The 12,890-nt window shown below is 43.9% G+C and overlaps 1 protein-coding gene across 1 annotated transcript in view; it reads left to right on the plus strand.

Moving 5' to 3' along the window:
• RYR3 (ryanodine receptor 3) overlaps positions 1-12,890 on the plus strand; it is a 525,783-nt gene that overhangs the window by 479,998 nt on the left and 32,895 nt on the right. Inside the window, exons 75-85 of the mRNA XM_053224214.1 lie at positions 847-953; positions 1,374-1,425; positions 2,397-2,453; positions 3,637-3,736; positions 3,888-3,967; positions 5,517-5,593; positions 8,663-8,736; positions 8,978-8,995; positions 9,431-9,511; positions 9,987-10,075; positions 11,508-11,636. Coding sequence (XP_053080189.1) covers positions 847-953; positions 1,374-1,425; positions 2,397-2,453; positions 3,637-3,736; positions 3,888-3,967; positions 5,517-5,593; positions 8,663-8,736; positions 8,978-8,995; positions 9,431-9,511; positions 9,987-10,075; positions 11,508-11,636 — 864 coding nt within the window. The remainder of the gene's footprint in view (positions 1-846; positions 954-1,373; positions 1,426-2,396; positions 2,454-3,636; positions 3,737-3,887; positions 3,968-5,516; positions 5,594-8,662; positions 8,737-8,977; positions 8,996-9,430; positions 9,512-9,986; positions 10,076-11,507; positions 11,637-12,890) is intronic.

The following is a 12,890-nucleotide window of genomic DNA, read 5'->3' on the forward strand; positions in this document are numbered from 1 at the left end:
TCTCCCATTTTTCTCCCATTTGTCTTTATGCCCTTCATTCTTTTCCTCTACTCCCATCAGTAAGAATGACGGCTCTTAAGTTTTCCCAGCTTCTTGTTGAGTGAACTTGACAGTGAGCCCTGCCCTTTTGGCCCTGCCCTTCAGAACCGTTCACGCAGCCTGCGTAGCTCTCACAATTTACTGAATATGGTATGCCCTGCGGGCTCTGCCGCTGCTAGAAACTCCCACCTCTTGCATCAGCTGCTATTTCCTTTTCCATAAGAGGAGATTGAGAAGAGTTAAAGAGGAGAAACTGCCAGGCTTGGAGCTCCAGGATGACATCATTCAGGAAGAAGATTCTAGAATCAGCAGTGAAGTTAGGAGAGAAATGAATAGTTAGCAGACCCCAAATGGCCCCCGTGTTTTATAACTCCTGCCCCACCCCTATTTCCAGCCCACCTCTCCAGGAGAACTTTCAAATGTTGACCCAGAGGTCCAGACTCTCGGGGAGCTGTCCAGAGCCTCCCTCCTGAACTTGGGTGTCCAGAGCTTGCATGAGACTTCTGCTCACTGGAGTCTGTAGCTCCTCCCCTGTGGTCAGGCTTTTGCTTTTCCTTTCATTTTGTTGGAATTGAGAATTGCAATGTTTCTTTGGCTGAAAAAAATATATATATATATATTTACGTCCCAAACCTTGCATCCTTAAGGGCTTCTCGTCCAGTGATAAACATACGACATAGTGGTTTCTCTCTGTGCTTTGATCTGACGCACTGTGTGCCTTGCGCTTTCCCTTCTCTTTGTTCGCATGTGGTTGTGTGGCTTGTGCTGAGGTCCATGCCTAACACCTGTCTGCATTGGTTTGTGTAGAAATGCCCCAAGGTGGAAGAGGAGGAGGAGGAGGAAACAGACAAGCACCCAGACCCACTTCATCAGATCATTCTCCATTTTAGCCGCAATGCTCTCACGGAGAGGAGGTCAGCACCAGCAGAGCATCCTGCTTCTCAGAAGCACCGGGAGTGGCTGTACCAGCCCCACACTTTCATCCCACAGACGGCACTGCCTGGAAAGGGGGTGCCAGATTCAAACAGTTCTTCCTGGCTGCCCTATTGTTGGCCATCAGGAAACATCCGGGGAAACTACATAAGCCACAGTCCTCTCGTCATAACGTGAGACACTGAGGCTGAAGAGGAGCCTGCAACTGTAACCTTGATCCCTGAATTCCACCATCAGCCAATGCTGGTGCAGATTTTCAGAGCGGTTTCTAAGAATCCGGGTGGGGGAAGGGGTTTGTTCATTCATTCACTAGTACATAGAATTTAAGATTTCTGTGGCTCTTAGTCTTTTCTGCTGAGTCCAAAAAAGAGCCTGCTAAATATTTCCTCCATTCTTTCCAGCAAATTGGAAGACGACCCCTTGTACACCTCCTATTCCAGCATGATGGCCAAGGTACACCTGAGTTTTCTGCTCTCATCGTCTGAGTCTTTCTCTCTTCCCTTTTGCCTCTTCAGACACGCGAAAACTGTCATTTTGAACAGCAGGGCATAGGACTCGGTCATGACATGGACTCCAGGCACTGCACAATTCATGTGCCATAAGCAAACCATTCCACCATCCCCCTCAGGAAACTCCGAAGCATTGCGGAAAGCGTGGGTGCCAATGGCTCAGTTCACCCAGCAGTTCCAAGCCAGCTATACGGAGTTTAGGTGTATAGACTGTCTTTGCATTTTCAGTCAATGTTCAGAACATATCCAAAAGCTCAAACACATCTGTAGGTGAAGGAAGTTCAGTACATTTGGAAACAGGCTTTAGACACTGGAATGAGAGCCTGTGCTCTGGCAGAGGCAGAGTGACATTGTTCCTATGTCACGTAGAATGACCGTGGCCTCCGGAATGCTGAGTGGTAAGGGAATTGCTCCTTCTCAAATGTGAAACCTTCACATCAGGCAGAAAGAGGGATAAGTTGGGGTACAGGAGCACCTGTTCCTTTAGCTGCTGCACCACAGGGTCATGATGAGAAGGAGCACTTTGGGATTCACATCCTAGGTGTCTCCAGTCTTCTTGCCAAGCCCCGAGCTCTTGTTTGGAAAGGGACAGCTCCCTGCACTCTTGCCTCCCTTTACAGCAGAACTTTATATGGTGGAAGAGTTCAGGTCTATGGTTAAACCAGGTAGGTCCCTGCTGGCTCTGTGAGCTTGGTGTTCCCATTTCTCATTTTTGAACCCCTTGGTAGCTGCAAAGATAACATTTCGAGTAGAATGTTGCCCTGCAGTGGTCAAAATGTTCTTGGCTACAAAGTGCTGAGGTCCTGAGGTGCGTGTGAATTACATCCTGTCCCTTGCCCTTGCACAGTAGAACAGTCTTGTTTATTAGGCTTATCTTTAACTTGTTCCCTCCTTTCCCTGTTCCACGGAATCCAGAGTTGTCAGAGTGGGGAGGACGAAGAAGAAGAGGAAGACAAGGAAAAGACATTTGAAGTAAGTTTTTACTAAGATTGAAGACAGGGCCACCCTCCAAAGCCAAAAGCAACAATCAGACCTTCAGAGGTGGGTGCTGACATTAACCATGTGGCACGCCCACCACGTGTATCTGGTGACAAGCACACAGGTCTGCGTGCATGGAGCGCATGCGTTAGCCATGGTTCTGTTGTCTCTCTTCCAGCCTCAGGAAAAGTGGCAGGCACCCAGTCAGTCCACAAACCCCCCCATGGGTTTGGTCTTCTGGGAAATTTTGTACTCCTACTCAAATAGGGTAGCAACAGGAGCGAGAGAAGGACAAATTCAAACGTCTAAACATGAAAACTGAAACCAATGGAGACACTAGGGTGATTTTTGCACTACTATTCTATAAATGTAATTACTAGCAGTTTTGATTTTGAGGCATGCAGGACTCAGAGTCTCCCAAGATAAAAACCTTATTAGTTTACTGGTACCCTTTTTATAGACACAGTAGACAACAGTGAAAGTAACTATAATTATAGTTCTGGAAGGCCTTGACATTCTAGTATTCCATATTTGGTAAAGTCTCTGTTAATGGTGGCCTGAGCATTCTAAAAAAAATTTTTTTTAATGTTTATTTTTGAGACAGAGAGCATGAATGGAGGAGGGTCAGAGAGAGAGGGAGACACAGAATCTGAAACAGGCTCCAGGCTCTGAGCTGTCAGCACAGAGCCCGACACGGGGCTCGAACTCACAGGCTGTGAGATCGTGACCCAAGCTGAAGTCGAATGCTCAACCGACTGAGCCACCCAGGCGCCCCGGCCTGAGCATTCTAGATAAATGGGTGTTCTCTACATTCAGGCAGATTTGCTTCACCTGAGCCCTCAGCAGGTTTCACTGTATGTTGGAACATTGAAAACAAACACATTTTCACCAGGGGTCACTTCCTATAATTATAGTATTACAGGGGAATGGGCTATGTTTCCTACCAGTGCAGAAAGTGGGAAATTCATCATCACCATAGGAGTGAATTGTGGATGGGCAGTTTTGGAAAGCTGAATAGTGTCTGAAAACCAACCTCAGATGTCTCCTCTGTTCAAAATTACATGTGTTGCCTTCCTTAAGCAGATTCTCTCCCTCAGTGTACCTAACCATGGCAGATTGCCTGAGGATTAATAAATCTTCCCTTGCTTTGTTTTTTGTTGTCGCTTTTTCTTTCCAGGAGAAGGAAATGGAAAAGCAGAAAACCCTCTACCAACAAGCTCGACTGCATGAGCGTGGGGCTGCAGAGATGGTCCTCCAGATGATAAGTGCCAGCAAAGGTGATTCTGTGATTTGTGGATGGGCCCTGTAGCTACCACAGTGATAGCACACTGTGACACGAAGTCATTATTAAAGAGTCCCAACAAAGCCCAGTAGATGTGATTTACCCTCTGTTTCCGTGGTAATTCAATCGAATCTTCACCATGGCAGGTGAGATGAGCCCCATGGTGGTTGAGACTCTGAAGCTGGGGATCGCCATTCTGAATGGGGGCAACGCTGGTGTACAACAGGTACTGGGGACTCGCAGTTGGTAGTGCACACTTCCCAGGGTATTCCCAGTTGGCAGCTGTCACACTCCGGGCAAGAGGTGTTGACTCTGCTACAGCGGGAGCCACCCAGAATCACCTGTGCTGGTGTTTTGCCCTTAGTGGCCAATTATATCAGAGTAGCTGGGAACACAGATAAAACCAGAGCTAGGAGGCTACAGATAAATGTATGCTTGATAAAGAGGGTTTACCCATGGTTCAAAGAGAAAAACATTTAATTTTTTCATCATCAGATGATTTATTTCTTGTACAAACAGGCTCTGAAGGAAGTTCTCTAAGCCTTAGGTTTTTATTTTAATCATTTTACGTGTTAGCTGTCTTCCCACGAGCAAGGAGCCCAGTCGGTTAAGTGGAGTTCATAAACCCCACACACCTGTTTGTCCGTTCATTCGTTTATTCGTTCATTCAGTAACCGTATTGTGATTGCTGACAACACTAAGGTCAGCCTCTGCTCTGGGATGAAGGGTACGGCAGTGAATGAAGCAACTACAAACTCTTGCCACCACGCATTAAATGAGAACACACGGAAGCCCAATGGGGAGCTCCTGGCACATGGAACTCATGCAACAATCTGACTTGTAGCTGGTCGCAGGAGACAGGAAGATTCTGGTGTCTCCAGGGCCCTCCAGGCTCTGCCTTAAATCATCTGTGTGCCCAGGAATGTGACATTTCAAAGACTCTTGGCATTCGTGAGGGTTACATCACAGAGAGATGTAGCCTGTGAGAACTTCCAGATTTATAACTACCATTATTGTACATAATTTTTCCCAGCCTTTCATTCTTCCCAAACCAATTTGTCACGAAAGAACTTCCATTTTCTAAGACACGCTTCACTTTCTCTTCTCTTCCATCACCACCCCATCAGTTGATTTTCTTTTTTCTTTTCTTTTCTTTTCTTTTCTTTTCTTTTCTTTTCTTTTCTTTTCTTTTCTCTTTTCTTTCTTCCTTCCTTCTTTCCTTTCTTTCTTTCTTTCTTTCTTTCCTTTCTTTCTTTTTTTTTTACATTTTTATGATGTCAGACAAAGTTACTGCCTTCCCAGTAACCGAGAACAGAGGTAACAAAGTCTGATTGTGAAAGACAGTGAACTCTCAACTGGGTTCATTACTGGCTAAGCTCCTTGCTCCAGGGTACCATACTGAGCACATGAGTTTTTCATATTCTACCTCAGCAACATTTAACTAGATCACAGTCCTGGTGCTTGTTCCCAAATGGGAGAGACTTTAAACAATAAATCTGTGAATGCCCATGGTCTCCTATACTGCCCTAGCACAAATGCCAGTGGATCTTTATAAAATAAAATGTCCATCCAAAGAGATTCTGGTTCCATAACAAGAGGGTGGGGCTCGGGCACATGGAAAGGTTTATGTGGTTCTAATGCTTACCCAAGGTTACAAACCACCTGGATATGACTCTGTGTGACTGGGCTTGGCATTTCTCCATAACATTTGGGAGGGTCAGTATTTGTGGCATAATTTACATTGCTTTTCCTTTTAAAATGTGTCTCCCTTCTAGAAAATGCTAGATTACCTAAAGGAGAAAAAGGATGCTGGATTCTTTCAAAGCCTTTCCGGCCTTATGCAGTCTTGCAGGTAAATATGAGAAAACCACCTATAGCGTTTTTTTCTGTTGAGAAGAAAGAAGAATGGGGTGAGGAGGAGCACAAAATAGAATAGTTTGTCAAGGAATTGTTGAGGAAAGACCTACCTGCCTTAGAAAGCTAAAAGGATGGGGATTGTTCCTCCAGTCTATAAGATTACGTTCAAAGAGCATACAGAAGGGAAAATGTAATCTCCATTACGCGCACACACACACCTCGTTTGGTTTTTTAATTACCTTTACCTCCTTTTTTTGGGGTATGTTGTTTTTCTCAGAGCTGAGTGTTTCGCCTAAACATAAATCCTCATAAAAGTAAATCCAGAAAAGAATGAAAAAGAGGAGGAATACCTCACTAGGACTCTAATGCTGTGTTTTCATTAGACCCATTGGGCACTTTGTTAATCTTCATCCTTAACAATTCTTGGAGCCTGAGTAAGTATTGGGTGGGTACATATTTTGACAGATCTGTTTCGACAGAGGGACATCCTAACCCAGGAATATTTTGCCATAGCCTAAAAACCAAAGCATTAAACTTCGCACTTTTATTACCATATATGTAAGTGTCACCTCATGGCTGACCCCCTGACGAATGAACAATGTGTAGCCAAAGGTCATAAGGTTACCATACTCGCTCATTTTGGGAACAAGCTAGCAATCTTTCCAAGAAAAGTATCAGTTTATCCTCTAAGATTCATATGTATTGTGAATAGTCTACAGCTTGTTCTGAAAGAAATCAAGGTTGGAACACCTGGGTGGCTCAGTTGATTAAGTGTCCAAGTCTTGGCTTAGTCTCAGGTCATGAGCTTACAATTAGTGAGTTCAAGCCCCACATCAGGCTCTGCATTGATGGTGTGGAGCCTGCTTGAAATTCTCCCTCTCCCTCTCCACCTCCCTCTGTTTCTCTCTCTGCCTCCCTCTCTCTGCCTCCCTCTCTCTGCCTCCCTCTTTCTCTCTCCCTCCCTCCCTCTCTCTCTCCCTCTCTGACCCTCCCCAACTCATGCTCTCACGTGTTCTCAGAATAAATAGGTAAGCTTTAAAAAAAAGAAAGAAGGGTGCCTGGGTGGCTCATTGGTTAAGCCTCCGACTTCAGCTCAGGTCATGATCTCATGGTTTGTAGGTTTGAGCCCCCCCCCACATCAGACTGTGCTGACAGCTCAGAGCCTGGAGCCTGCTTCGAATTCTGTGTCTCCCTCTCTCTCTGCCCCTCCCCTGTTAACTTTCTGTCTCTTTCTTTCTCTCTCCCTCTCTCAAAAATTAACAAACATTAAAATTTCTAAATAAAAAAAAAGAAAGCAAAGTTATAATTATCTAGCTCATTTTCCTCTAATTAATATTCTTAAAAATGGAGCATTAGGCTTTGCACCTAAAAATTTGCGGGATGGACATTCTTTTGGTGGAGTTCATAATTTTGCTAATCTTCTTTGATGGAGTAAATATCGTACCCAGGGGTTGTAGGGAGCATATTTGAGCTGCGGTACAATCCCTTATACTGAGCTCCATTTTCCCCCCACCAATAACCAATCCATTTATTACCTCTCTCAGGAAAAGAAAATGTGATAGTGTCCGACCTGACCCACTCAGTGTAAAATAGTACATGTAGACTCAGAGATGGCAAAAATCAAGGCAGTCCAGTTCCATATTGCCCATGAAATTCTCAATTAAATTTCTGAGTGTTCTCTTAGTAGTCTGTAATACTTCCTATTACTAAACTCCTTTATAATGATGGCTTGGAGAGACAAGTGACATACCTTTAGAAGCCAACTGAGTTCTCACAGAAGTTTTAGGATATTTTTATGCTTTTCTACTGATTATAAAAATAATACGTATTTGTAAAATATTGAAGCAGAGAAGTTAAAACATTTGAAATGGGTGGCTTGGAACACTGTAAGGGTCAGAAATGTCTCCAGATTGTCTGCTGAATCAGAACTGCTGCTTTAAAGCAGCTATGTCCAAAGGCCCTGTTTCCCTTGACAGCAAAACCCAAATAGAAGGATGGTTTTATGTTATTGAGAAGACCCTGTTTACAGCAGGATCTGAGAAAAACCAACAAACAATATGGCAGTAGGAATTTCACTGTTTTCTCTTTAAAATGTATCTAAGTTGCAGAAGATCTGTGGCTCCCTAAAAGGGGGAAGAAATGCTGGATTTTTCCCTAACATCTTTCCAATCCAACGGTCATTTCCTTTGCCCAGTGGTAAAAGGAAGGCAAAGTTTTGTGGACTCTTAAAGGACTCAGCCACAAGCTACCCTAACAGCTAGATTTTTGTGAGACCTTATATGATGTTCTGTAAAGTCTTTCAGAGTTGGGAAGGAGTTAGAGCCTGTCAGAGAACTAGAATGAGTCCCAATTGGAAATAATATGATTATACATTGTCCTATTTATCAAGTTCTATGGTGGTGCTCGTGGCTCCTGGCTAAGTAGGATTTGGTGGTGGCCGTGACTGAGAAATTTGGAGAAAGTGTGGGAACAAGAAAAAAAAAAGGGGCCAGCTTGTTACAGGTTCAGGAATACTACGGACACCATTGCCCCCCGAAAGCTTCATCCAGCTACTGTTGGCTTCTGAATGATGCAAGAATTCTAAAAGGGTGTGGCCCTTTGAAATCTGAAATTTGTAGCCCTTTCCATCAATGTTCATTCTGAGCACTAAAAACTACAGTTCCTTGTGATTCTCAGAATAGGTAAATGCAGGAGGTGAGCATTAATTAGTGCAATTTGAAGTCAACTTTCTTTGGGGAACTCTTAGAAGCAGATTATTCCAACTCTACTTGAGAAAACTTTCTAAATCTTCATGCGTAAGAAAGGGCTCAAACTGGACAAACAAGGGCAGCTGTAACTCTTTCTGACCCTTCTCCGTGCATGTCTGTGAGCTGTGGGCGTCCTTGGACAACACCGCTTGGCGCAAACCCAGGGAACTGTCACACTTTCAACCACACTGTAATGTGTTAGGCCATTTATGGTAATATAATGACAAGATTCTTAGTCAGTAGGTACAAGTGATGTTAGAAATCCATTTTCCTGGCGTGCATAGCCCTGAACCTTGTTTCCTCTTGTCTGTTACAAGTGTCCTTGATTTGAATGCATTTGAGAGGCAGAATAAAGCTGAAGGCCTGGGGATGGTTACTGAGGAAGGAACACGTAAGTAACGAATGAATGTGAAGGCTTCCTGATTTCCGTCTTCGTTAACTATTTCTGGTTAGAGCCCCTGCTCGGTGCATCTAAATGTGCAAGGGTGTGCTCACTTTCAGCACAATATTTCCATCGGTAGCTTTGATAAAGGCTGGATGTGTCCATAGAGCCAATCTTAACTAGACACAGTTTATCATGGTCTTTATGATTTTTCTTACTTTGCATTCTTCTGTTTTTCTCTTATCCCCAGTCATTGTCCGTGAGCGTGGTAAGTTTGAGCTTCTGGCCCAAGTTGTCTACCATGTATGCAAGTCCTCAGGGACCTTATTTAGTTGCTGCAGTGCGGACACATTTTAGGTTTGGTGGTTGCATGTGAAGCTTAACTCAGCAGTTCAATGCCTAATTAAGGAACTGTCTTCCATCTGTAAAGCATGGGTGTGGACTGTGCACCGTTACTGCCCTTAGCCTAGCTGTTTTCCTTACAAATGCATGGGGGGTGGGGGGGCTAAACATTTTAGCTTTGTTGGTCATTGCATTTTGCGGCCTCAGCTCCAGGTTAATCGGGTTTCCCCCCCTGCAGTTAAAGTTCCCTTTCCGAACTGTTCTGACACAGGCCCTGTTATCATTTTTGCTGCTGTTTTGCATCGGGAAGTGTTCTGTGTTGAGAAGCCAAACAAATGCTCACCAGTATTCTGTTTTCAAGGTGAAAAAGTACTCCAGAATGACGAGTTTACACGAGATCTCTTTAGATTCCTGCAGTTACTTTGTGAAGGACATAACAGTGGTAAGTGGAACAGATTGATTTGTCAAAGGAAAACAACATTCAGGTGCCAAATTATGATTCAGCTCAGGATGCCACATTTAATACAACCAGCTGTTGGCTGAAGGACGACAGCTAATCCATTCCTTAAAAAAAAAAAAAAAAAAAAACACCTTATATAAAAGGAACTTTAACGTGAGGGCTGATGTTATTTAGTGCCACCCAGGCTAAGTTGCTTCCAGAAGCTTCAGATGGTGAATCTAAACACCCTCCCCTTTCTGTCAAGTCCCTCGGGGCTCATTAAGTCCACTTTCTGGCATCACCAGGGTGGGAGGGCTCAGGGCAGAACTCTGTCCTGCAGGACCTGCCAGGACCCAAACAGGATGGCCTTGTGTCAGGCTTTTCACGTAGCACGTCTCTTCTGAGTTCAGCCGAGGGGGCTTGCCCAGCTCCCTCGGCATGCTGGGAACAGGCTCTGACCCAGCCCTGGTGTTCTCAGACTTCCAGAACTTCCTGCGGACTCAGATGGGCAACACCACCACTGTAAATGTCATCATCAGTACCGTGGACTATCTCCTGCGTCTGCAGGTGAGTGGGTCTAGGATGGTGGTGTGGCTCACGTACGTCTCCAGAAGCTGAATACAGTTACCATGGGGTCAGGGAAGGCCCCGCGTACAGTCAAGCCCCAATAAGAAAGGGATTATAGGGGCGCCTGGGTGGCGCAGTCAGTTAAGCGTCCGACTTCAGCCAGGTCACGATCTCGCGGTCCGTGAGTTCAAGCCCCGCATCAGGCTCTGGGCTGATGGCTCAGAGCCTGGAGCCTGTTTCCGATTCTGTGTCTCCCTCTCTCTCTGCCCCTCCCCCATTCATGCTCTGTCTCTCTCTGTCCCAAAATAAATAAACGTTGAAAAAAAAAAAAAAAAAAAAGAAAGGGATTATAATTTATGTCCACACACTTAGGGGAAGTCAAACACCTAAATATGTGTGTTTGAAGACTGAAATAGGGAACTTGGTTAAATATCAAATCATCTGTTATAAAATGCTAATTTACTTCAGTTTTGCCGGTGAAAACCTCACCGCAGTGCCCTAGAGCCACAATGCATGAATGAAAACAGATTGTTTTACTGGGAAACAGAGGTACAGACGATGGTGGGAATGAGTCTTAAGAAGTCGCTTTGTGCTTAGGAAGTCACTCGTTTCAGCTGTTGGAAAGAATTCCAAATAATATCAGGAAAATCTACACAAACATAAAAAGATTCTCTTTTCTCTCTGCTGACTCTTCACCCTGGTTCTGCAGCTTACAGTTGTGACCTGGAGCCATCTGTTTAACCTCCATGTGTTCCAATTTTCTCATCTGTAAAATGGGTAGCACCCATCTCCAAGGATAGTAAAGATGGAAAGGTTAAACGTATGCAGCGGGTCAGAACAATACGTGGCACCTAACAGTGTCAGCTGATGTGTTGCCTCCATTGTGCCCATTTTTTGGATGATAATCAGTATTGCCTTTAATGTATGTTTTTCATTGTGAGTAAGTTGTCCTACATCATGGTCACCAACGTCCAGCTGAACACTATCCTCTTTCCTATCTGTTCTTTTTTAAAGGGGGTATATGTATATAAAAGATGCTAGGGATGAGATACGTCTGTGCTTTCTCAGAGTCCTGAGTCTCTCTTTTTCTTAATTTTTTTTAATGTGTATTTATTTTTGAGAGACACAAACAGAGCATGAGTCGGGGAGGGACAGAGAGAGAGGGAGACACAGACTCGGAAGCAGGCTCCCGGGTCTGAGCTGTCAGCACAGAGTCCAATACTGAGCTCAAGCTCATGAACCATGAGATCATGACCTGAGCAGAAGTTGGATGCTTAACTGACTGAGCCACCCAGGTGGCCCGAGTCCTGGGTTTCTATCTCTACAAAGAGGTCATAAAAATGTAGGATTCTCTTGTACGCTTCCTGAGCATTGGGTTTAGCATCACGGACTGCAATTTGAGAAATACTAAACTCTACTTGTTTATTCTTAGGAATCAATCAGTGATTTCTACTGGTATTATTCAGGGAAGGACATCATTGATGAATCTGGACAGCACAACTTTTCCAAAGCTCTGGCAGTCACGAAGCAGATTTTCAATTCTCTTACAGAATACATCCAGGTATGTGCTATAGAATGCATGCCTGAAAACAGAACATTTTTAACATTCCCATGTTCTGTATCCCATACAGAATATTTGGATGCATATATGGACTGTGCATCTGGCCCTAGCACTGACAATATTTATCGACAGATAGGAGCCAGTTGTACGGGAGTACTCCCAACAGCACTACCCTCTATGAGAAGCTATAGTTAATCTCCCTCTCTGTGACCTAGTCATAGCGTTGTCCTACTCTGCATTTATCTACTTACGTTTTCCTTTCCCTTCTGGACTGAAAACTTGCTGCAGGCATAAAATTTCTCATTCAACCTAAAATTCTTCATTTCTAGCACAAGCAGCACATCCTAGGTGTTCAGTAAGCATGGAGAATGGAGTGGAGTAATTGATAGAATGAAGGAATAAAGGTATAAATGGGGTTATCCTGAGTCTTTAGATCAAAAATAGAATTTATGACAGCCTACTAGTTTCTCAGAAATTCACTCTATGGAAAAGGTAACTTAGCAGCACATAAACTCTGTCCAGTGGCAGTCAAGTCTAGAAATGAATTTCAAGTTGAACATTTAGATCTTGCAGTGCTCTTTCGCTGTTTACAACAGCCTGTGGTCATTGCCTACAGTGGTCTAACAACTGTAAAAACAGGGTGTATTCAGGCATAATTTTCTATGATATCAGTAGCCATATCATAGTCCTCTAGGATGTAATACAAGATTTATTTTATTTTATTTTATTTTATTTTATTTTATTTTATTTTATTTTATTATTTTTTAATTTTTTTTTAATGTTTATTTATTTTTGAGACAGAGAGAAGCAGAGCATGAACAGGGGAGGGTCAGAGAGAGAGGGAGACACAGAATCTGAAACAGGCTCCGGGCTCTGAGCGGTCAGCACAGAGCCCGACGCGGGGCTCGAACTCACGGACCGCGAGATCATGACCTGAGCCGAAGTCGGCTGCTTAACTGACTGAGCCACCCAGGCGCCCCACAAGATATATTTTAAAAACCATCTCATGAGCCAACCAGCACACTCCAATTATATTTGCTTATTAAACTACATACAGAACTATCAACTTGGAATATTTTAAGGGAGAGATCAGGCCTTGTTTTACTCAAGGATTGTAAGAACATGGCGAGAGAAAGGTAGAAGCAGGTGACTGATCTGAAGGGTGACAGAATGTGAAATACCTGTGAAGGGCATTGAACAGATTTGACAGGCATTTGATTTGCTCTCTGTGGAACCCATTCTAATCTTCAGAAT

The sequence above is a fragment of the Acinonyx jubatus genome, chromosome B3 (genome assembly GCF_027475565.1).
Source record: "Acinonyx jubatus isolate Ajub_Pintada_27869175 chromosome B3, VMU_Ajub_asm_v1.0, whole genome shotgun sequence".
NCBI classification, from domain to species: domain Eukaryota; kingdom Metazoa; phylum Chordata; class Mammalia; order Carnivora; family Felidae; genus Acinonyx; species Acinonyx jubatus.